Source organism: Pinus tabuliformis, chromosome 1_2 (genome assembly GCF_031772625.1).
Source record: "Pinus tabuliformis cultivar Carrire ecotype Pingquan chromosome 1_2, CPIR1, whole genome shotgun sequence".
Classification (NCBI taxonomy): domain Eukaryota; kingdom Viridiplantae; phylum Streptophyta; class Pinopsida; order Pinales; family Pinaceae; genus Pinus; species Pinus tabuliformis.
Window position 1 is genome coordinate 402557512 of NC_142298.1, and position 25180 is coordinate 402582691.

At 39.4% G+C, this 25180-nt stretch overlaps 1 protein-coding gene across 1 annotated transcript in view; it reads left to right on the forward strand.

The window, feature by feature from the left end:
- The window catches only part of SRT1 (sirtuin 1), a 318614-nt gene that overhangs the window by 63282 nt on the left and 230152 nt on the right, over positions 1-25180 (forward strand). Inside the window, exons 2-4 of the mRNA XM_089395271.1 lie at positions 6176-6205; positions 6336-6428; positions 6897-7016. Coding sequence (XP_089251397.1) covers positions 6176-6205; positions 6336-6428; positions 6897-7016 — 243 coding nt within the window. The remainder of the gene's footprint in view (positions 1-6175; positions 6206-6335; positions 6429-6896; positions 7017-25180) is intronic.

The window sequence follows — 25180 nt, forward strand, 5'->3', positions numbered from 1 at the left end:
ATTCTAAAAGATGAATGGTAATATGAAAGTTTTGTTTTGTCATATATCCATACTTTTTGAAAATTTGCCGTATCCGTTTCAAACCCCGTTTCCGTATCCGTTCTCGTATCCATTTCAGTGAAACTTAGTGTTGATTTTTGGTAGCATCGGAAGTGCTCTAGCCATGAAATTTGGTGGAGAGGCTAAGGCATATGAGATCTCCAAGACCCAGAAATTGTTTGGAGAAATTCCACCCGGATAAAGAGATATTAAAATAATTAATATTTTTAATGGGTCCTTAAATCTAAACTTAGGAAAATAAAAATATTAATGTGTATTAATATAAAATGGGTGAGAAAGTTCTAAGTAACGATGATCAAGCCAGTTCTAATCTTAGCCGTTGATTAGGGACTTAATCTCGGTTGTTGAATCGTCAATAGGAAAGTATAAAAGGAGGCTTGAGGGTTAGTTGGAGACACACCAAGAGAGATCAAGAATTCGATTTTTTGGTTCGAGGTTTGCTAAGGAAATCGAGTTAGTGATCAGTCGCAGTGAGGGGCAGTTCGGCAGGAGGCCGAAGAATACATAGCAGAGAGGTAACACAGTTCCGAGAGAGACAACACAGGCCCAAGAAGGGCTGACGCAGAGGCCGAAGGAGCCAACGCAGAAGGCTGTAGAGGCTGACGCACAGGGCCTCAGAGGCAATGCTGGGAGATTCTGGGGGGCAGATTGGGAGCTAATCAGCAGATCCTGAGCCGGGAGAGGAAGACGCAAATCCTAAAGGAGTGATGCAGTTCCAGAGCAGTGCTTGGAGCAGCTTTCGTTGTCCAGCGTAAGGAACAACCGGAGTTGCTGTGGGGTTTGATCATCCGGTTGCTGATTTGCAGGAATATTTGTCTCTGGATAGAGGTACTACTGTCGAGGATATTCTCTGTTGGGTGAGCCATTTCTGGCACCCTAGTTGCATTCACGAAATCTGCTTAATAATACAAACCCTTTATATGCTGCACCAGTTTTCCCGAATTGGGTTTTTCTGGGGACGATTGTCCAAAAATAACAGTGTCCCTTGTGTTATTGTTTCTGTTTACTTCAATGCATGATCTGTATATCTATGAAGGCTGCATTTGTGTTTACTTCGATGTTTATGCAATTAAATAACTTGTTAATGTAAAGAACAAGTAGGGGATAGTAAACCAGAATTTGCAGTAGGGGTTTCTGATGTGTTAGATTCAGGAATTTTCACACTTAGTTCTATTATGAGAAATACAATTCTAGCAGAGCAATGCGTTATAGATTACATCATCCAAAGATGGAAAATAGGAGCTTGATAGCTTCCTTATATAGAAAATGAGACAAGAAAACTCCTCCAAGTAGAAATAACACCTAGTTGGCTTGATCCTTGTCAAAATAATCTCTTTTGTTGATCTTCCTTTTGAAAATAGCTTGACCCTGACATTGAATTTTTACTTTTTGAGGAAAAATTCAAATTTTTCTTAAAACCCCTTTTTTATTAATCCAAAAAGTAATATTTTGGACTAATTTCCTCAAAAAATTCATTTTGACTTAACCACCAAGGTCCAAGGGTTCAAATTTTAAAAATCCATTTTTCCCTTGGTAGAGGACCTCCATAAATTAGTTCTTTTTTGACCCATGAATTTTTGATTATTTTCCACTTGGAGAGAATTTATTCCCTCTCAGAATTATTTTTTGACTCAAAATTAATTAATTATTTGGCTTAGGATTTTTTAATTTAATTTTGCTAAAAAAATTGATTAAATGATGGGAGGGGATTAATTATTTTTTCCACTCTCAAATATTTTTGCCATGGTGTCTAACAATGAGTAACCATGCACTAAAATATTTTTTACATCAAAATATTAGAATTTAATTCAATCCTTAGAAGGAGAAATACACATTTAGACATAGACCCTCAAGACATTACCCAATTTTGCAACACAATATGATCTAGTATGAAACCAAGTGTGTCTATAATAAAACAATTTAGCCATGGTGTCTAACTATGAGTAACCATGTACTAAATTATTCCTAAACACAATTTTACATAGACTTGACAAACACTATGACTCACCTAAGACCTTGTTAAAGAATTCCACCCTAGCTTTGGGGTTAAAACTGGAAGAAAAACTCTGCCGATTATCTGTGTTTACAAACACACATAATTTGGGGAGGTTAAAAAACTTTCTAGGATGAAATCCTAGGACAAAAATCATAGGTTTACCTAGGTGTTATTACATGGCGTAATGGTCATACTAGCATCATTTACAATAAACTTTGCAGAAATTGGGTTTACAATGATAAGACTAGAAGCTGAATGATGATGTTGATCCTTGAAAAAAATTGTCTGGTGCTTTGACTTTGCTTTTTGCACTGTTGACAAAGTGTGGTCAACACACTTCTACATAAGCAAGGCTCCTCTAAAACCATGAGTCCCCCCAAGATCCATCTAGAATCCCTCGATCCTATACAAGACAAAAAGACCAAGGACTTAGCCCAAAAGGATAGGCCATGGCCAACCATCACAAGGTCTAGGACACTTAATACAATGACTCACAGGATTGGTGCAAGGCCTTAGACTTGTGACCTTGGGCTTACATTGGTGATAAATGTAATGTGAAAAATATATGTACCCTTGCTAACATGAGGGGTAACAAGTCCATGGATTGTGTCCATTCACAAGTCTAGGAAGGTGGCTTTGATATACTGTTATAGTCCTGATTGGTGTAAGAAGGGAACCCTTGTTTGATTTGTGAGAATGCAAATTGGCTTTGATTCTTAGATCTAACCGATTAGGATGGAGATCTGACGCCTTGTTACGAGCTGAATCTGTTGACAGTGGATAGAGATGATAGCAAATTTGTTGTTTTGTAGAGATTACAACGTTACAACTGAAGGATGCCCACAATCAAAACTATGCAATATTGAACCAAATACTCGTGTGTTTTAAAATTTTCCTTCATTTTTAAATCTCCAAAATCTAAAAAGCATACTTCAAGCAACGAAGACATTTCTAAAAGTCAAACACAATGATGCTATTATTAATAGTGCATATTTTTAGACAACACACAAGAGGAAAGAAAACATTATGAGATAGGTTGCTCATGATGCTTAGTCCCACCGCTTTCTAGGCAAAAGTATGGTATCCAAGCTTAACCTCAAAACAATACCCACATGATCCTTCAAAACCCTAACCTCCCTACTCTTAGGCATGAAGGGCCAAGGCCCATTCAATGCAAATGTTCCCTTTTTAGAGCATGTTGCATTTTCATGTGGGATAAAGCAACCTAGCACAATAACTTTAAAATATTAGTTTATTTTACTTGCCTCTTAACCCTAATGACCTCTAATACCCATACTAGTCCTCCCAATACAAAAGTGGGCTTTTTAAAATTTGCCTATATATCTGTTTATTTATTCTTTGGCATTTCTTCTTAGTTTGATCAACACAAGTATCTTTGGGTATTATTACCACCAAACCCTCACTTCATGTGATGAAGTCGTAAAGCTCAAATAAGACTTTGAAGGAACTAAGAGTAGCTATCCATCGTCACCACAGTAGCTCCCTGTCTTTTTTTAGGCCGACTCTCTTTCAACACAAGGGGGTATAGCTAGAATAAGATTGTTAAAGATATGGAATGGAATGTTGAGGTGAAATGAAGGGTTTATATCTAGCAAAACAAAAATTGTGAGTCAATTGGGTGTAGCTTGAGGGGTTGCGAGGGAAAGTTGTTACCCTCTCTTCCTCGGTTCAACTCTCACTTTGTGATAAGTTTCCTTTGCATAAGCTGATTTTTGATGAACCTGATCTATTCATAGGTTATTGACCTGGTCTTGTGACCTAAAGAATCTAAGGCTTACCCTAGGTGCCATCTTTGGAATGAGAGGAAGTGCCTAGGTGGTTTCCCTTGGGATATATTACTCAAGGAAAAACAGAAAACAGAAATTGTGATATAAATTTTATGAATAGGGCGATGGGTGGACCAAGACTAGTGTCAATCCATTGGGCAAGTGGAGTGAAGGATAAACTAGAAGGCCAGCAACTATCGAGTTTCTTTCGAATGAGATTAGGAGTGAATGTAGCTGGGATTAACAACCCACAAACAGCCCTATCTTGCTGTCCACTATCACAAAAAATTACTTCCAAAAGCCCTAATTATGGAGTAGTTCCAAACGTGCACGAAGGTGTATTTGCCAATAGAAAATGTGAATGGTAGCCATCTCTTAAAAGATACACATTTATTTTTCCGGCAATAAACACAGATTTCAAAGGGGGGATGAACCACAAGTAAACTTCTTCCAAACAAGGAACCATGTTACCATGATTATGGCCCTTCACAACACATTTGATGCAAGAATTTCCAGCATTAGTCTTGGACAATATTGAGTCCAAACACATATGCCACAAAAGAGAATCCTTACTTTCATTGCGTTAAAGATATTCAACTAAGCTCCAAGGGCGGAACTCCCCAAGTACAACCTTGACTACAAATGGAAAGAGATACTCCCTAAATAGAGTGTAGCTCAATTTCCTCTACAATAAAATAATAATTGTGGCTTCTATATCCAAACAGGATGATGATGATTAAATGGTCATCATCAACTATACTCCAGAGTTTCTAAATCCTAGTATGAATATTTTCACCAAATTTTTCTTGAGCTTGGGTTGCTAGTGTTGAATTTTGTAGCTATGGTTGGTTTTCATAATTAATGTTTTAGCCCTTGAAATATATAATGAAAAATGTAGGTCATGTTCTTCATGTCATTTTATTTATTCCATGAAATGGACATGTTCTTCATATCGATTTTAAAAGAGAAAATTTTGAATTTTTGGCTCCAAACTTGTCAAGTCGGCCCTCCTTCAAGTCAAGTCAGCCCCAGGTAGAGAGACACCCATTCAGCCAGATAGAACACTATATATATGCCACTCAACCTCCTCCACAAGAGACCATTCAATTTCTCACACAAGAAGATATATTCTAGGCATCCAAGTGAAGGATGAAGAAAGACAAAAAGGATGAAGAAGGACAAATTCATCTCAAGCATATCTCTCTCTCTCTTTGACCTCGCACGTGTGGCTTTCTGGGCATATTCTGGGCAGCAGTTTCTGGGCAGTAGGGCCAAAATTCTGGGCAGAAGGGCTGAGTTTCTTTAGGCCGAAATTCGGCCTAGGCAGATCAGACAGGGCTGAGTTTATTGGGCTTGACAAGAGGGCGGTTTGACCAGGTTTAACCATTGTATTGTAGGTCAGTTTGACCATCATATTGACTAGCAGAATTGGGTATATCTCTTGTTGAACTGAAGGATTTCTCTAACAGAAAGGTTGCTTGGTTTTTCCCCCAAGTGGATTTTCCTAGGGTAAATCTTGTGTTCTCTCTGTGCATTGTGATCTCTTCTGTCCTTGTGCTTTATGGTTGAATTTCTGAAGTGTAATTGCTTAATGATAAACTGAAAGTGCTAAAAACATATCTACATAATTAAAAGTAACTATCAGTTTTTAGAAATTAGTGCTTGTATCTATTGCACTTGGAAAATCAACAGCTAGGAAAGCTGTTGAGTCACTACCAACAAAGTTTCTAGTTTAGGGTGTCTACCTCAGTACCCTTATTTGAATTGTTGCCATCTTTACTCTTATGTTTTCTTGTGCTTCACTGTCTCTCCTATAACCTATTTTCATCTCATCCTGTCTTCCTACTTCTGCATGGAAATACTTTTGGCACTCTATGTACACTACTAACTTTCCATTTTCCCAGCTTTTACTGAGATGGTTTTAGCACTCATTGTTTTTTTGCAGTCCCATTGGCTGATTTGGGCCACTAGTGGGCATTAATATTTTAATTTGAAACTCAAATGTATCTGTAAGTTTTGTTGTCGTCTTCGTTTTCTATATGATATGCACCTTTCCCACTTCTGATTGCTTTCTTCTGTCTATTTGAATTTGCTACATGTTAGTTTCATAGACTATATTTGCTCATTTAGATTTTGATGGTTGATTACATTTTGTAACGTCCATTCAATTATACTCTTCTTTCTTTGCACCCGAAGTGGAAACTTACTTTCTTTGATTTAAGATAGATCTATGCTTTGTACACTAGTTACTATGTTAAGGCATCATATTATTCTCTGAGACATCTAATGCATGGATGCTTCCTGTGATGACAACTTGTATGCACTATTGAAGATAGAGGAGCTGGCAAAACTCATTGAAGAGGTTTGATGAGTTTCTAATAGCATTGATGTATTTCATCTTTACAGCTTGTTTTTCATTCACTTATTTCATGTTGCAAGTTGCCAGTTCAACTTTTCATTGATCAAGCTTATTCCTAACTCTACATATACAGAGCAAGCACCTGGTTGCATTTACTGGAGCTGGTATTTCTACTTCATGTGGCATTCCTGACTTTCGTGGTCCCACAGGAATTTGGACTCTTCAGGTTCAAATGTTTGCTCCCTTATCATTAGGAAATATTGGAATTCTATTAATTGAAGTAAAATGGTCGATGCTATTGTCATGTGTCAATTTTAGGATATTAGAACATAATATAAATACATTCGAATGACAACAAAGAAGGTTGGGGAAACATGCCTTCTTTTGGGTTATGTAACTTTACAGAAAATTTCATAGGTGAAAGATGCCTTACTTATGTTTATATTACTGTGTAGAAATTTAGCTTGAACTGCTGTATATTATTAGCTGGAGTTATCAGCAAAACCAGATTTACACTGTAGCTGTAACATTCTGTTAACAAATAGGTGAATTAAAAGAAACATCCGCTTAAGCCTTTTTGATGGGGGTGAACAACCAATGGTTGCCCCCCAATCTATTTATGACAATAGTTATTGTGTTTTGTAGGCTTTGTAAATACCCTTGTTAGTAACTGTGCCAGAGTGATAATGTGCAGCGTGAAGGAAAACCACTTCCAAAAGCAGAAATGCCTTTTCATCGAGCAATGCCAGGTCTTACGCATATGGCATTGGCACAACTAGAGAAGGTTGGATTCTTGAAGTTTGTCATTAGTCAGGTATATAAAGAAAATTCTTCCTTTGAATGATTTTAATGAGCTACAGGAACCATATTTTTGCTACCACTATGCCTTTAGGAGCCATTAGCTTTTTCTGGTTTTAATTTTTCTTATTTTAGGAAGATCTATTTTATATAGAGATTGTAAATCGAAATGGAGTCTAGCTATCTTCTGGCATGTTGTTCTATATAATGGTATAATAACTTGGACGCTTCTAGCTATTGTCCATTCTGAGCAATTTAATTAGCAACTTAGCTGACAAGCTTATTTTTTCTCTTTGTATCTGACCTGGACTTTAATGTCCTCCTGAAATGCAATGAAATACCTTGATGGATGCAATCTCCCTTTATTAACTTAATTATCATTAATGCAGTCATATTGATTGAACAGGACATATGACACGGCTGACTAGCTATATTGTGTGATTACCCTAGCTGCAAAAGTTATAACCAATACATGAATGGATGTAATCTTCCTTTATCACGTAATTATTGCTGTCATATTGGTTGGGACAGGAAATATGTGACAGGTTATTAACTTAGTAGCTATACTGCATGGCTACCGTAGCTGCAAATGTTATAACTAATACATGAAACATAAGCTATATTTTGCAATTTGCTGATTTGCCATTTGTAACTTACTCTATCACCATTTTGTAGACATGTTAGACAATTTTGAGATACTATGAATTCCCTACTTGATCTTCAGGATATGCATACATGTATCAGTCTATAGATCGTTTTTGGTCATTCTATCGAGATAGGTAGTTATTTCCTTACCAAACGTGCGAAGTGTGTGATCTCCAAACAGACATTGAAATGTTTCTATATACTTTGTATAAAAAGGGTGCTGAAATTTGTACCTCCACTCTATTTTGTACTTGGTTTTACAACAAATGTTTTGATGGAACATGGAAAAAAGGCAAGTTATACATTTTATAGCTTCTCTTACAGTTCCATTGAGATAGCTGTGCTTCTATTTGTGAAATTAGTACATATTGTATAGAAGAGTCCCAACTAGTACTAACATAGTAGAAGAGTAGGAAGTTTCACTCTTTCCGATGCTAGGGGTTTTATCATAGTCTAAAATTGAATACACAAGTGATGAAATTATCCTCATTTTTCATGTTTGTAGTGTATGTCTTGTTACCCACAACTTGTGGGTGATATCCATAGGGGGGAATTTTTTTCTCCTAGATGGTCCTCAATCGACAGCCAATAGCCCCTTGCAGACACCAGATAGCTCGATGTGCCACTATTTCCGCTGCCTGTGCCAGCCATATGCTCACTCGCCCATCTGTTATGATCATATGTTTAAAGGTGGGCCTTCCAACTCTGAAGGTATGGCTTTCCATTCTGTAGTTGGGTATTTTTGTTTATTTATCATGGACACTTTTGGGCATAGATTAGTGGGGAGGGGGGTTCAACAGAAATAGTGGACTTGGTTTGTACTCTTGTCTCCTTTGTCCAATTTGATGGTTAACCTTGTATCCTAGTCCTGTGGGATGTCCTTTATTGGCTACTAGCTTTAGGGGTGGCACAGCATGGGAAGCCCCGATTTTGGTTGTGTCATCCCGCTTTCCGACACCATATACATTGCTCCCTTTTGCTTATTATAACCCCATTCACCATATTTCCCATTTGGCTCCACAAGGAGTTAGCCTCCCCCTCCCCTTGTCCACACCTTGGGTCAGGTTTGGAACGATGCCCAAGAGGTTGATGCAACTAAAAAGAAAGGAAAAAGCATATTTTGGCCACTCTCAACAAGAAATGCACCATAAAATGCAAAAGATGGCTAGGACATACACATTTAGCACGTGGGAAAAAGCCAACATGAGCTCTACCCCTATTATTATGACCATCACCCTAGTTCCTAGGGACCCTTATATCGACCCCTTTCATCATGAAGGAACCCATCATCTTATCTTAGGTCAATTTCTTCAATGTTCTACAAAAACCCATTTTCATTTCCAATCCTTTTCTTTCCTTGCTAGGACTTTCAGTGGTTGCCCTTTTTACTCTTGCTTGGGTTTGACCTCTCCTATGCTCTGATACCATGTCAATATTTGAGATAGCATGTTCTTATCATGAGACAGTTACATTAGAGATCCATATAGCCCAATTTTCATTAGCAATATCATAAGATATTATTATCAAGACAGTAACTGAAGCAAGGACATAGATAAAAGATGTAGAAGACAAGCCAAGACAAGGGTACACGTGGATATGGCTCAAGCTAGGGAAAAACCCAAAGATGGGGAAAACCCTTGATCAATTCTTCTTATTATTAATCATCAAATGTTCAACAGAGATGAGATGAGATGCAAAGATGATATCAAGATGGCATGATGATGGATGGATTGGTAGGTGGAATTCTCCCTAGTTGAGAGGGAGTGTTAAAATTGGCAACTAGGGCCAAATTCCACCTTGGATAGCTCCTTTGGGAAAGATTATTACAACATTGAATTCCTCTTTTTGAGAGGACCAAAATCGATCTAAAGATCGTCAAATTGGGATAAGGAAAAGTGGATTTTTGAATTTATGTTTCTCTCATATAAATTAACAAGGTGGGCCTCACCAATATGTCGACTCAAGAAGCTCAAAAGTCGCGTCCCTTCAACTCCACCGACTGGTATATATAGGGGTGCTTTCTCCCTCATTTGATACATCCAAGTGCTCATCCTCTCCTATGAAATAGGACGACATCTGAGGTAGGACGCAGGAGGCAAGGGTCAAGTTCATGATGAGGCCCATCTCTGTTTAGGGTACAACTTTTTTGGGAGAGAGAGCTGCAGGTCTGGGGCATCATGCACGGAGGATAGGAGGTCTGTCTGGGCTGCGTATCTCTTGTTTTTGCGTACAAATTTCCTGTTGAATAGAGTCGTAGTCAGAGGAATGCTTGGTGGATGGTTTTCTGTGCTATTTGGTGAGGTGCATCTTTATTACAGGTCGCAGGAAGAGAGCCGCTACAACAGCTAGTTGTTAAGATGTCTGGAGGGTATGAAGGCATGGATAAGTCCTTCTTTGTAGGCCACATATGCCCAGGCTTGAGCGCAGGAAAATAAGAATTCTTTCATGAGTTTGGGACTGTTTATCTTGCCACGGATTTAGGGTTGTTGTAGGGTTCGTTGAGGAGGAGCCTCAAAGCTCTATATCAGTGATTGGATGTCTTCTAATGGTAAATCGCAGTATTGGAGAAAGAAGCTTGAAGCAGGCAGCCCTAACTTGTGACTCAGATTGCAGAGGAAAGACATCAACGCTTGAAGCTAACTGTGTTCATGCCCTAACTAGTATTCAAAATTGCATGTTTAAGAGCTTTGATGTTAGATCTTCTATTTGGCAAGTCAGTATTGACTTTAAATCATTGTACTCTATCTCTCTTTGTGCTGAACATTTGATGATTAATAATAAGAAGAATTGATCAAGGGTTTTCCCCATCTTTGGGTTTTTCCCTGGCTTGAGCCATATCCATGTGTACTCTTGTCTTGGCTTGTCTTCTACATCTTTTATCTATGCCCTTGCTTCAATTACTATCTTGATAATAATGTCTTATGATATTGCTAATGAAAATTGGGCTATATGGATCTCTGAAGTAACTATCTCATGATAAGAACATGTTATCTAAAAAATTAACAGGTATTCACTACTATATCTCACACATCATGCTCTCATCCCTTGGAGCCTCGAGCAGTTATAAAAGGAAAAATCAATAAAAGGCAAAAGGCATATGAAGAAGGGTGGAAAAACAATGGTCAGGGTAACTCATGTACCATGATTGCTCCTTCTTTCATTTATATACCCAAGTGTAGGCTTCCCCTATCATGGCTATCATTGTACTGTGGCATGTGGCTTGGAGCCTTCCCTTGATCTCCCACTCCGTTCCATCATTATATCACATGCCACTTGCCATTTGATGGATATACCATGGGCATGCCACTCCCCTTAAAGGCCGAAACCACCTAATAGGGTCCTTGGTTAACCTTCTTCTTGAACTTTAAGACACTTGTACGTCCTAAAGCCCACTATGGAAGGGCATGCCACTATGAAGTGTCCAGTTGGTCCCATGATTTGTATGCTCATTTACTCAATTGCACTAATGTTTGGTTATACTAGAAGGTGAGGGGACGCATTGGATCTTATACAGGATTGTAGGCGGGTCTTCATCTTGTGTTTGGTCTCCCTATACGAGGTCCAAGCCCTCAAGAAGGTCATATTGGCATTTGTAGGGTGAGCGTTGAGAGCCATGAGCCTCCACCATAGTAGAGAGAAGATTGCCACATCATGGAATCCTTCAGTTCCAATCGTTGCTTGCTCGTGTTCCATTTATTTGATGATGATGATGCACCTGGACCACCTTGCTCAACCAGCTACACTCTTGCAAGACACACTTGGCAGCTGATCCAGGGTCCAGATGAGGATGTGTTTCACCATGGCAGACAAAGGGAGGGCTTGCATCATTCTTCCAACCCTTCCAGATGGGATATAGGCTTGTTCGATCCATTTGGAGACCCATGAGGATGTTTTGTGCCCCCATAACCACTTGGAGGCACCACAGGTCATTTGCTTGGATATCAAGGGGCCACCCCCTTTATCACTATGTTTGGAGCTCATCCATTCATTTTGGCACACATTGGACTCCACTAGGGCTCTTCAATGGCCCTTCGACCTATTTTATCTATCACTTTGCCCTCTTTAGAGGCTTATTTTTGTTTTATGGAGCTATCTTGGTGGGCTTGCCATCAAGTAATGTTATTTTTGCACATTATTTTATTAGTTGGGGCATCATTAGGCCTAATTAGGCAAATCGAACCCCTTAGAGGAGGATATATATTGATGTGATGATCGTTTCATTTGATCATCACTTGGATTTGGATCTTTATCTCTTTTGGAGAATTTCGCTACAACTATTGGAGGGCGAATTGGATATTTTTGATGCATTTTGATATTTTAAAATATTGTCTTGGTCTTAGAGCTTCGATTTTTGTCTCTCTTGATGATTGGATAATTTCACTATACTTGTAAGTACCCTTTTATGATCTATCTCTTTAATTTTCACTCATGAAGCTGGAGTTGTTGCCCTAATGGAAATGCGAATTTGTTAAATCTTGACTTTGTGAGGGTTTTTCATATGTTTCATGTTTGGTATAGTGAATGAATGTCCTAGGGGTATATGATCTTCATAATTGCCTTGATAAGTCATCAATTGCAACATCAAAGAAGTATAAATTTTCCTAGTAATCTAATTGCTGCCTTTAGGGCTATGCAAAGTTGTTGGGGAACTCCTTGATTGGGTAAAAGAAACTCTAAACATCGAAATCTCATTGACTCCATTCTCCCAATAAGCTAGGCATTGGTCTAGTTTTTGGTGATCACCAAATGAAGATCTTTTTCACCTCCCTTTCTATTTTTCTAAGGCCTAACCCTAGGGTCTCCTAGGGCATCACACAAAATCAATTGTAGCCATCCAAAATTGATGAAATTTGGTCTAGAACTGCGCTAGTGTGTCCTTGAGAGGTCCTCCAATTTTGAAGCCATTCCGACAGTTGAATCTCAAGTTTTGTCAAGCCCTAGCTCGAAGACCAATTCTCCCTAGGTTTCCTTTGGTTAGAGGCTTCATCAAGGATCATTGCATTAAAGTCTCAAGTAAAATCTAATTCCTTTGTTCCTTTTCTTCTCCCTCACTTGGTCAAGACCATTTGTTTAAAGTTTCACCCCAAACTCTTGACCTTGTTTGGGCCCACTAGGGTTTCTTTGTGGTCTCACAACCTTGTCACTACATTTCCACAAGTATTACTTAGAGAACCCTATTCTCCTTGGATTCTTAGGTCGAGGGCACTTCATATCAAGAAATACTCCTCAACCCTAGTTCACACGTCTTCTGTAAGGACAAATACTGACCTCTTTTGTGGCAATGGTCAAGTCCTGGAAGCTAATTATAATTTCTTTTGAAAATGATTAAATGAAGCTAGATGCTAGACTTAAAAGGTGATAGTAAGGAAGAGGACTCAAGAGTATGTATGGTATTAGCTTTATTAGCTGAATTGGATTGAAGGTTTTTGCACATATTATTGATTTGCACAACTATCAATGTTGTATCCTTGCTTTTAATTCAATATGGTGGAAAGAGCAATGTTTAAAGCGGTGCTCAATTTGAATTGCAAGATTTTGGATGTTGTTTTCCTTATCTAGGAATTTATAGTTAATTGATCATTTTAGTTCATACAAAAAATTGGTTTCTATTTCTACAATTCATTTAAGGTTTTGACAATTATCCATAGGCCAATGGATTTCACTTTTGGAGTGTTTCTACAGAAAGGTGGAATCATTGCTAAAGTTGTTCTACAAGAATATCAACATCTTATTGCTAAAACATTGGAAGTTGTTGCATGTTTTCCTACTTCAAAACATTCTGCAATTTAACTTACACCCTTGAAGAATTCAAATGCTAGCTGTCTTACCTCTGCTCATTGATATCAAGCTTTTCATTTCAACCAATCCTCGGGGAAGAATTTGATTTGTATGGGGGTGAACTGTATCGTTAGATACATATCTTCATCGAAAAATAACCATTAGGGTTTTCCATAGTCTCTTTTTGAAAGAATGCTTCTTATGTTAACAACATAAATACGTGGTACAAAATCATTCACATGCTTCTGAAGGACAACAATAATGTTTTTAAAGCACAAACAGATTGAGTCCAAAAACCACAATTCATCGCATTACTAGTTAGATTGACCTTGGCTCTAAATTGGGCCTCAGTTTCAGCATACAACTACCCATGGAAAGAATCTAAAGACAATTATGAGTTGCTGAAGAATACATTAATATTACTTCTTGTTAGTTTGTGTATCTCAGGCAGGTGTTCTAGTCTCAAGTGGTGTCTATGAGGCAATGTTATTTGGGAGCGGGAGCGGGAGCGAAAACGGGAGCAGGAGCGACCATTTTCAGAAGCTCCCGGTTTGGGAGCGAATCCGGGAGCGATTTTTTAAAAATATATATATTTTTTATATTTTTTAATTTTTGATACATATATGTCAACAAAAACATGTAGAATGATAAATTAGATATAAAAAACATAAAAAAACTTAGATTGAACCATACAACAACAATCATCTAGAAGTTATAATCTTCATCAACCACGTCCACAAGTTAGTAACATAGTAACATACAACATATTGAGTCTCTTGATTCATCAATCTTAAAGTTTCAAGCTTTCAAAATTCAATATATAACATTTATCATCATTGATCACCAAAGTTGTACTTGTAAGCTAAGTGTAACCATTACAACAAATAATATCTAACATGAAATGAAATGTTATAAAATTAAATGAAATGAAACAACTTTCAACTGTCATGAAGCATCATATTCATAATTCATTACTAATGAGTTATAATTGCCAACTTCAAACTTAAATTGTCATATATTGTTTAAAAAAATATCATAATAAATATGAAAGAGTCAATAGTTATAAAAGCTACTAGAAACTAGAAAAGAGAAGTAAAACTATTATCTATTTCTTATGCTTGGGCCTCTTGCCACCACGAGAAATGTCTAATTTTTTACTCTTGTTGGAAAATCAGGATCTTTGTCATTAATATCACCCTCTAAGCATTAATATCCAGAGGTATCTTTGTCATTACCTCTGTATCTGTAGGGATCTTTGTCATTAATATCACCCTCTAAGCATTAACATAAGATAGAACAAGCATAGCATGTCAAGTCAAGATTTTGTTTGAGTGATGCGTACATTTTTAGGAGGGTCATGATAGAGGAGTTCGACAAACAATGTCACTAACATCAAGGTACATAGACGGATTGGTGTTCTTGATTAAATACGAGTTCCATACCCTAATACATGACAAAAGTCAATGGAAACATTGCAATCCCCCAATCTTGAAATCCTGAAAAACTGATAAGTCTGCTGGATTTTGAATGAAATCTAAAATTCTACTTTCTCCATATGAAATCCAATGAGGCCGAAACCACTCTCAAACATCCCGAGTCATTTCATGGTAATGTTAAAAATTGAAGTAAAAGGATGAAAATGAATATTAAGGAGAATTTCACTTTTACTTTAAGAATTTAACATTACCATGAATAGCATATCAATACTAAGGCCTAGACTTGATCATTAAGCTGCCCCACTCAAAAATTATTTGTTTCTTTCAAAAAAAAGTTGCATTTCAAACATTACTACAAAAAAAAAATTGCAAAAAAGGCAAAACGCTCCCGAAATCGCTCCCGAAAGGCAGGGAGCGAAATTTTTTTTAGGGAGCGCGCTCCCGAAATCGCTCCCATTTCGGGAGAAATTGCGAGAGAGCGCTCCCGACCCGCTCTCGAGTCGCTCCCACCTGAAGCGCGGATTGGGAGCGGGATTCGGGTGGGGGGCGCTCCCTCACAACATCTCTATGAGGCTAGAAACACAGATGGATTAATTATCTCCAATACCCAGAAAAAGTTTCTAAGGAAAATTGTCTTAATTAGATTTAATTAATCAGTGTAATTATTTTCCTAAGTCTAACTAAGGAAAAGTGGTTAATTAATCAGGATTAATTGAGACAAATCGATTTTTCTCTAGTGACTTTTAGAAAAGTGATTAGGAGTCAAGATGATCTTAGTCATCGATTGTGATTAGATCGTGACCGTGGATTTCTCAACGAGAGATTATAAGAGGAGATCGATGGGGCTTTTGGAAACACAACGAATTGCAGTGAGAGCAAGGGCGCAATGACAACGTGGAGGACACCAACATATCGGTTTCGTAGTGATTGAAGATTGAATTGCCAAAGAGAGATTTCTAGGTTATCAGTGACAAAGGGAGATCAATTTTATCTACAGAGGCTGAGTTTCTCAACAGTGTGAATTGGTTCAGTGAGGCTGTGTTGCTGGAGCAAGTGATAATTTGCTAGAGTGATCAATCTGCACAAGAGAAGTTGAGTTTGCCAGTGAAGGTTGAATTTCCAAAGGAGTCTGAGTTAATTTCCCAGTGAGTGCGAGTTGCCAGTGGAGGTCGAGTTATCTGTGAGGGCCACACATGTGGGTCGATTTAGGGTCAAAAAGGAGGGCCGAATTGATTCAAAGGGGGAGTTGCTTCTAGGAGGTCAAATCATCTAATAGACGTGAAGAAAATAATTTGCTAGAGGTTTGCTAATTTTACGGCAAACAATATATGTAATTTCAATTATAGAATTGCAATTACAGAATTGTTGAAGAATGGTAAAACCCTCATTTGTAGAGTTGGTTTTCCCCACACTAGGGTTTTTCCAGGGACAATTTGTCCAAAAATATTGGTGTCTATTATTTTGTGTGTGACATTTTCTCAGTTCCTGTGATTTAATTTTGGTGAAGTTGCATTTGTCTTTTATTTAATATTTATTGTGTTTAATTTATAGAAGACAAATAATCTATTGAAGATAGGTGAACAATAACCGGATTAACTGCAACAATTTTTAAAATTTCACGTGGTATCAGAGTTGATCTGATGGCAGAAGAAGCTCAATGTAGGCACAATAAGAGAAAATTGATGGTTTATACAACCCAGAGTTTGACTACTTCAGATTTATTTGGGTTTTGCTTTATTTTCTGAAGACTTTTTTTTCAGAAATGGCTTCATCAAGATTGAGAGATTATGATAGATTAGATGGTGCCTCTAATTTTGATGTTTGGAAGGCCATAATTTATTTGTTGCTGGAAGAGAATGGTCTCAAGGAATATGCCACTAGTGTTGTAGTTGTACAAGCAGATTCAACACAACTTGTAGCATACAAGGAGGATGCTAAGTCGAGGAGGATAATCCTTGACGAAGTTACGGATCATATAGTTTCAAATATCATAGATTTGGATACAACGAAGAAGATGTGGGACACCATTCAGAATCTTTACCAAAATGTTACCACGAACAAGAAGCTGATTCTCAAAGAGAAGCTGAGAAGTACCCAAATGAATAAGGGTGAAAACATTGTTAGCTACCTCACCAAGTTCAGACTTGTCAAGGACAAGTTAGCAGTTGTAGGAGATAAGCCGGATCATGATGAGCTAGTACGAATAGCCTTGAATGGGTTTACTAAGTAGTGGGATGTCTTCGTTCAAGTCATTATTGGACCAGACACCTTACCGAGTTGGGATCGAGTGTGGAACAATTTCACTCAAGAGGAGCTTAGACTAAGTCTTGTCAGTGGGAACAATAATAAGACTCATAAAAGTGAGGTGGAACAGGAAAACGTGGCCCTAGCAGGAAAAGGGAAGCGAAGAAAGGTTCTAGCAAACGACCTAACCCAAAAGGTGAGAAGAAGAAGGACCTTTCTAAGGTCAAATGCTATGACTGTCATGAGTTTGGCCACTATGTCAGCAATTGCCTGTAAAGGAAGAAAAGTGAAAAGAAGGGCAAGAAGCAGACGACAACTTTAGCAAGTGCAGATGAGCTCTCTAGCAAGATGGAATAAGAGTTCGCACTCATAGCTTGCTTGACTAGCTCAACCTCACAAGGTGTTTGGTATATAGACAATGGGGCATCATTTCATATGACAAGAGTTAGGGAGTACTTCTCCAGTTACAAGGAAGAGGACATCAGATTCCAGATTCAGATGGGGAACAATTCCAAGTGCAATCCAGTTGGGAGAGGGATTGTTCTATTTCAGAGGGAGTTTGAGAAGCCGATTCCCATCCATGATGTGTTGCATGTGCCAGGCTTGGCATGAACCTGATTTCTATATCTATTCTTCAGGATAAAGGGTACAATGTACTCTTTAGAGGGGCACAGGTGTTGATCAAGCATAAGGATTGGAAATCACCCATAGCTATTGGAGCCAAGAGCATCCGACTTTCTAGGTTGCAGTTTGATACTCCCAAGGCACTGGTGAGCAGTAGTGATCCTAGAGATTAGGGAGAGCTATGGCATAGGAGGATGGGCCATATTCATCATGGAGCACTCAGATTGCTTTGTGAGACAGTGGCTAGTGTTCCAGAGGTGAGCACAAAGCATGATGATGTATGTAGGGGATGTGTGTTGGGGAAGTTTGCGAAAGCAACTTTTCCAAGGAGTGACACCAGATCCAAGGGTGTTCTTGATCTAGTACATTCAGATATATGTGGACTGATGTCGATGAAGTCGTTAAGAGGGTATAAGTACTGTGTTACTTTTATTGATGATTTCTCCAACTAGACCTGGATATACTTGTTGAAGACCAAGAATGAGGTCTTCGGTTGTTTCCAAGAGTTCAAAGCTTTTGTGGAGAATGCGATAGGCAGGAAGGGGAAGGTTCTTCGATTAGACAATGGAGGCAAGTACACATGGAAAGAGTTCCAGGAGTTTTATACCAGGGAAAGAATCAGGAGAGAGTGGACGGTTCCTTACAACCTGTAGCAGAATGAGGTTGCTGAGAGGAAGAATCATTCAATATTAGAGGCAACAAGGGATATGTTGTATGACTAGGATATGCAACTTTACTTATGGGCAGAGACATGTAGTACAACAATATATATACAAAATCGGGTTCCACATAAGGCGTTGGAAAAGATGACGCCAGAGGAGGCGTTCTTAGGGAAGAAGCCAGATGTCAACCACTTCTGGATATTTCGCAGTTTGGTGTATTGTCACATTCTAGGATATACTCGTTCCAAGTTGGAGTAGATTATAGAGGGGGGGTACTTTGTGGGGTACAACGAGACTTCAAAGGCACATCAAATATTTATTCCAGGGGCTAGGAAGATTATTGTCAGGCGTAATGTCAAGTTCATGGAGGACAAGGCATACAAGAGGTTCATAGATTTGCTAGCAAATGGTCAAAGTGAGCAACCAACAAAAAATTTCCAAGGATTGAGCAGTAGGATCGGGGGTAGCAAAGCACGAGTACAGTTACAACTACGAGCACAGGTGCAAGAGTTCTTGAGAGTTTGCAGAATATGGAGCAACAAATGCAACAGATCGAGAGATGCATGAAGAGGACATTGAGGTTGACATTCCACCCTCTATAGTTGGCAGGAGGAACCATGAGGTTCAACAAACACTTAGGGATGCTCAGGAGTTTGTGGGAGCTCCTAGGACGGGTAGTAGACAACGAAGACAACTAGACATGTACATTGGCAACATGGCAATAGTTAGTCAGTTGGTAGATAGCGAGCCTTCCATCTATTAGGAGGTTGCACAACAGTAGGTGTGGCGGAATGCAATGGTTGGGTATACCTCAATCACGCAAAACAATGTTTGGGAGGTGGTGCGTAGACTTATAGATAGGGCAGTCGATGGATCACGCTGAATCTTTAAGATCAAGCATGGTGCAGATGGCAACATTGAGAAATACAAGGCAAGGTTCGTGGCCAAGGGGTTCTCTCAAAAGGAGGGAATAGATTTTGAGGAGACATTCGCTCCTATGGCCAGGTATACTTCTATACGAGCCATGATGTCACTCACAACACAAAAGGATGGCAAATCCATCAGTCGGATGTCAAGACGACGTTCCTTAATGGCGAGTTGTAAGAGGAGGCATCCATAGAGCAACCAAAGGGCTGCACACAACATCGAGACCCACATGTATAGATTGAAGAGACCTTTGTACGGGCTCAAGCAGGCTCCCAGGGCGTGGTATGAGTGCATTGATAGATATTTGCAGGGAGTGGGATTTGTGAAGAGTGAGTCGGATGCAAACCTCTAATATTTTGGTGAATGGGGGTGAGGTTCTCATTCTTGTTCTGTATGTGGACGACTTGTTTCTGACAGGTTCATTGGGGTTCATAGAGGAGTGAAAGAGGGACCTTGCAACAAAGTTTGAGATGAAGAATTTGGGGCTTATGCACTGCTTTCTAGGCATGGAGGCGTGGCAGACAAATGGAGAGATTTTCTTTGGGCAAGGGAAATACTGCGTCAAGACCCAAAGGAGGTTCAGGATGGAGGATTATAGAGTCATGTCTACACCCATGATCACGAATTGGAGGAAGGTAGACGCATCCAAGGAGAAGGATGTGGACCCCACCTTAAACAGACAGTTGATTGGCTCTCTCATGTATTTGGTCAACACTGGGCTAGATGTATCCTTTGCAGTAAACTTTCTCAGTCAGTTCATGGTTGAATCGAAGAGAGTGCATTGGACAACGACAAAACATGTGTTGCGATATTTGCGTGGTACAATCGAATATGAGATTAGATATGCTCGAGGTGATGGTATTAGGTTGGTGGGCTACGCTGACACACACTGGGTAGGCAGTATAGTGTATAGGAAAAGCACTTTAGGGTGCTGCTTCAACATGGGATTAAGAGTTGTCTCTTGGTATGATAGGAAGTAGAAATTTGCGACACTGAGTTTTGCAGAGGTAGAATACACTAGTATGGCAATGTGTGAAGCCATATGGCTTCGAAAGCTGTTAGTAGCCTTGTTTGGTCAGAGGGTTGAGACGATAGAGATACACTATGACAATTAGAGTTGCATTAGGTTATCTGAGAATCTGTTGTTTCACGATAGGTCTAAGCGTATAGATATCAAGTATCACTTCATCAGGGATTGTGTACAGCGCAAGATGGTTCAGCTATAGTATATCCCTACAAATCAGTAGGTAGCAGACATTTTGATGAAGGCCTTGGGGAAGGCGAGATTCATCTTCTTCAGAGATAAGTTGGGTGTTATGCAGAACATCTTCCTTGCTAAGAGGGAGTGTTAGTTTGTGTAGCTCAGACGTGTTCTAGTCTCAGGTGGTGTCTATGAGGCAAGAAACAAAGATGGATTAATTATCTCCAATACCCAGAAAAAGTTTCTAAGAAAAAATGTCTTAATTAGATTCAATTGATCAGTTTAATTATTTTCCCAAGTTTGACTTAGGAAAAGTGGTTAATTAATCGGGATTAATTGAAACAAATTGATTTTTCTCTAGTGACTTCTAGAAAAATGATTAGGAGTCAAGATGATCTTAGCCATCGATTGTGATTAGATCATGATTGTTGATTGCTCAATGAGAGATTATAAGAGGAGATCGATGGGGCTTTTGGAGACACAACGAATTGCAGTGATCAAGGGCACAGTGACAACGTGGAGGACACCAGTCGTTGTGTTCAACAACGATTGAAGGTTGAATTGTCGGAGAGAGATTTCTTCACAATGATTTCCAGATTCTCAGTGACAGAGGGAGATCGATTTTATTTGCAGAGGTTGAGTTTCCCAACAGTGTGAATTGGTTCAATGAGGCCATGTTTTATTTATTTTTTGTTTAATATTTGTTCGTTCCTGGTGGTTCATGGGCACCCGCGATCACTGGGTGACTGTTATGTCCACAAAGTTATCTGAGCTCATCAACCCTGAAGGGAATCAAGCCCCGCGACCAATAACTAGGCCTAACCCCAAGGGCTTCGGGGAGAATTGACCCTGTGACCACCCGATCGGCGAGGCACTTATTTGACCAGTTGAGCTAACCCTTGGGGCTCAGTGAGCTCGTGTTGTTGGAGCGAGAATTTTCCAAAGTGATCGATTTGCACAAGAGAAGTTGAATTTGCCAGTGAAGGCCAAATTTCTAGAGGAGGCCAAGTCAATTTCCCAGTTAATGCGAGTTGCTAGTGGAGGTCAAGTTATCTGCCAGGGCCGCACTTGTGGGTCGATTCATGGTCACAGAGAAGGGCCGATTGATTTAGAGGGGCCAAGTTTCTTGTAGGAGGTCAGATCATCTAGCAGAAGTGAAGAAAATAATTTTCCGGAGGTTTGCTAGTTTTATGGCAAACATTGTATGTAATTTTAATTATAGAATTGCTGAAGAATAATACAACCCCCATCTGCAGAACTGGTTTTCCCCACATTGGGGTTTTTCCAAGGACAATTTGTCCAAAAATATCGGTGTCTATTATTTTGTGTGTGATATTTTCTCAGCTCCTGTGATTTAATTTTCATGAAGTTGCAATAATGTTTTATTTAGTATTTGCCATATATGATTTATAGAAGACAAATAATCTATTGAAGATAGGTGAATAATAACCATATTAAATGCAACAATTTTTAAAATTTCACACATCTCATATTCTACTTTGGAGTATAGACAGAATAATCTAATATGATGCCAAAGTCCTCGGAAATGAGGTGTGGAAGCATCATTATTCCTTAATAGCGCATCCTTCCAAAAGAAATGGTTGCATATGATTCAAGAGTGTTGGAAATAATACTGAGAGGGGGGGGTGAATCAGTATTATTTAATTCTTTTAATAAATCTTCCTTATTTGTTCTTTGAATTATTTTTGCATGTCAGTATCATAAAATAATGATCATGAACAAAGAAAAACAGATAGTCACACCAAAGAACACAAGATGTAAGGTGGAAACCCAATGTGGGTGAAAACCACCTGCTGCAATATGTCTCTATCTTCTTTCAACTTAGAAACTTCTTTTACAATGGTTTTGTACTGGTGCAGTCCTTTACCAGTATGCAGGCTGCAACCTGCAGAGAGCTACAACTCTCTCTCTCTCTCGTTTTCCAGTCTCTCCTGGAAGGGAGCTACAACCCCCTACTTCTTTTCATAAAGCATCAAATGATCATCAAGTACATAAAAGTTACAGTCCACTACAGTTATCAGATCAACAATAACAGAACTAACCCAGAACACCTTATCAACAGAAGATTTCAGTCAACGGAACATTTTAATACAGATACGCAGTTTTCCCTTCTGTGGCCTGCGTCGCGACGCAGTTCACCTTCTGCTTTCCTGCGTATACCCGCAGGAATCCTTCTGCCGAACTGCGTGCCCACGCACTGTACCTTGAACCGCGCTGCGTATTATTCCTGCAGGGACGCACCCCAAAATACTATCGCGCCGCGTACGGACGCACCTGGAAATACTATCGCGCCGCGTACTTTTACTGCACGGACGCACCTGAACCTTAGTCGCTCTGCGTACCCACGCAGGTCTCCTTCTTCTGCTCTGCGTACCGACGCAGGTCTCCTGTTTCTGCTCTGCGTACCGACGCAGGTCTCCTGTTTCTGCTCTGCGTCCCCACGCAGATCTCCTGTTTCTGCACTGCGTACCCACGCAGCTCTTCTGTTAAACACCTGCGTCCTTCTGATTAGGGCCGAATAGGCAGTCCACCAGAGTGGCACAGTTGCTCAGATCTGATCATGCGCTCGAGAGATCACCCTTCACAGATTCGCCTTCAACCTCCCTTTCATATAGATCAAGCTTTTAAGACCATAACCCAATATTTCAGATCTAAAGATATTCAATTGCAAAAGATGCTTAGCCAAGTGATCTCCTTTGCTTTATATAGGCAAGCTCCTCCTAAAATCATGGAACAATACCACGAGCCGACACCATAATAACCCAATACCGTCGGCTAAATACCAAGAGTAAAACATAAGAAACCCCACGTGTGCTTTTCTCTGCCTTGAAATGTGTGCACTGGGGGGACGCACCTCCTGAACGGCTGGCCTGCGTATCTGGACGCGGTCCCTGCATGGTGTACCTGCGGGTACGCACCTTCTGAACTGATTTCCTGCGTCCTTAATTTTCAACAAATTGAGAGCCTTGCCACGGGAGTTGCCATCAAGTACAACATCTGTAACATATAGCCATATCAGAAACATAATGCCAACAATCTCCCCCTTTGGACTTGATGGCAACCTCACAATCTTCAGTCTTCAGCTTCATTCTCCCCCTTTGACATCAAGGGCAAAGGGGTATGCTCCCCCTAAGAACATGCTCCCCCTGAATATGAACCCGATCTGCAACAAAGAACCATAATCCACCATGAAAGAGATAGAGACATATTGCAGCTATTTCCAAGATCTCCTTCTGACCATCCTCCATAATTCCAACAATGCATTATATGCTCCCCCTGAACCTGTACCATCAATCAAAAAAGGTTCAACAATAAGATGATGCATCAACAACCCCCAGCTTTTGCCTGAGGTATTCAAAAGTGTCCCTGGGCAAGGGTTTGGTGAGAATATCAGCAACTTGTTCCTTAGAAGGAACATATTCCAACTTGACCTTCTGTTCAAGCACTTGTTCCCGGAGAAAATGATACTTGATTGGTATGTGCTTGGTTTTTGAATGCATAACAGGATTTTTTGAGATGCTGATTGCACTTGTGTTATCACATAAGATGGGGATAGGTGGTGTACAAGTGATTTGAAAATCCTGCAAAGTCTTCATCATCCAAAGGAGTTGAGTGCAACAAGATGCAGCAGCAACATATTCCGCTTCAGCTGTAGACAAGGCAATCGAACTCTGTTTCTTGCTGAACCAAGATACCAATCTGGAACCCATAAAGAACGCACCACCAATTGTGCTTTTCCTGTCATCCACGCTTCCGGCCCAATCTGCATCTGTATAAGCATGAAGTGTAAGATCTGTATCTCTAGGATACCATAAGCCATAATTTTGAGTCCCTTGAAGATATTTGAAAATTCTCTTCACTGCCTGAAGATGAGTCTCCTTCGGATTTGCCTGAAATCTTCCAACTATTCCAACTACATGCATGATGTCCGGTCGGGTACCTGTCAAATAAAGTAAACTTCCAATCATAGATCTGTAGGTTGGTTGATGTACTGCTGCAGATTCATCATTTGCACTGAGGCTACATCCTGTGACCATGGGTGTACATACTGGTTTTGCATCTTCCATACCATATTTCTTCAAAATCTGTTTGAGATACTTGGTTTGAGATAAAAAGATTCCTCCTCCTTTTTGTTGGATTTGCAAACCAAGGAAATATGTCAGTTCTCCTAGCAAAGACATTTCAAATTCTTTCTGCATGACCGAGGCAAAGCTTTGACTCATAGCTTCTTCATTGCTCCCAAAAATAATGTCATCTACATACACAACAAGTATTAACAATTTGTCATTTTCAACTTTTATATAAAGATTGCTATCTGCTGATCCTTTTGAAAAACCTTGTTGATGAAGATATTTGTCCAAACGGTAGTACCAAGCCCTTGGAGCTTGTTTGAGACCATAGAGAGCCTTTTTCAATCTGCATACAAGATTTGGATCATTTCCAAGAATGAACCCATCTGGCTGTTCAATGTATACTTCTTCTTCCAGGTCTCCATTCAGAAAGGCTGATTTCACGTCCATTTGAAATACTTTGAAATTTTGAAAACTTGAGAGAGCAAGAAACATTCGGATGGCTTCAAGTCTTGCAACAGGAGCAAAGGTTTCTTCAAAGTCTATTCCTTCTTGCTGCGCATACCCTTTAC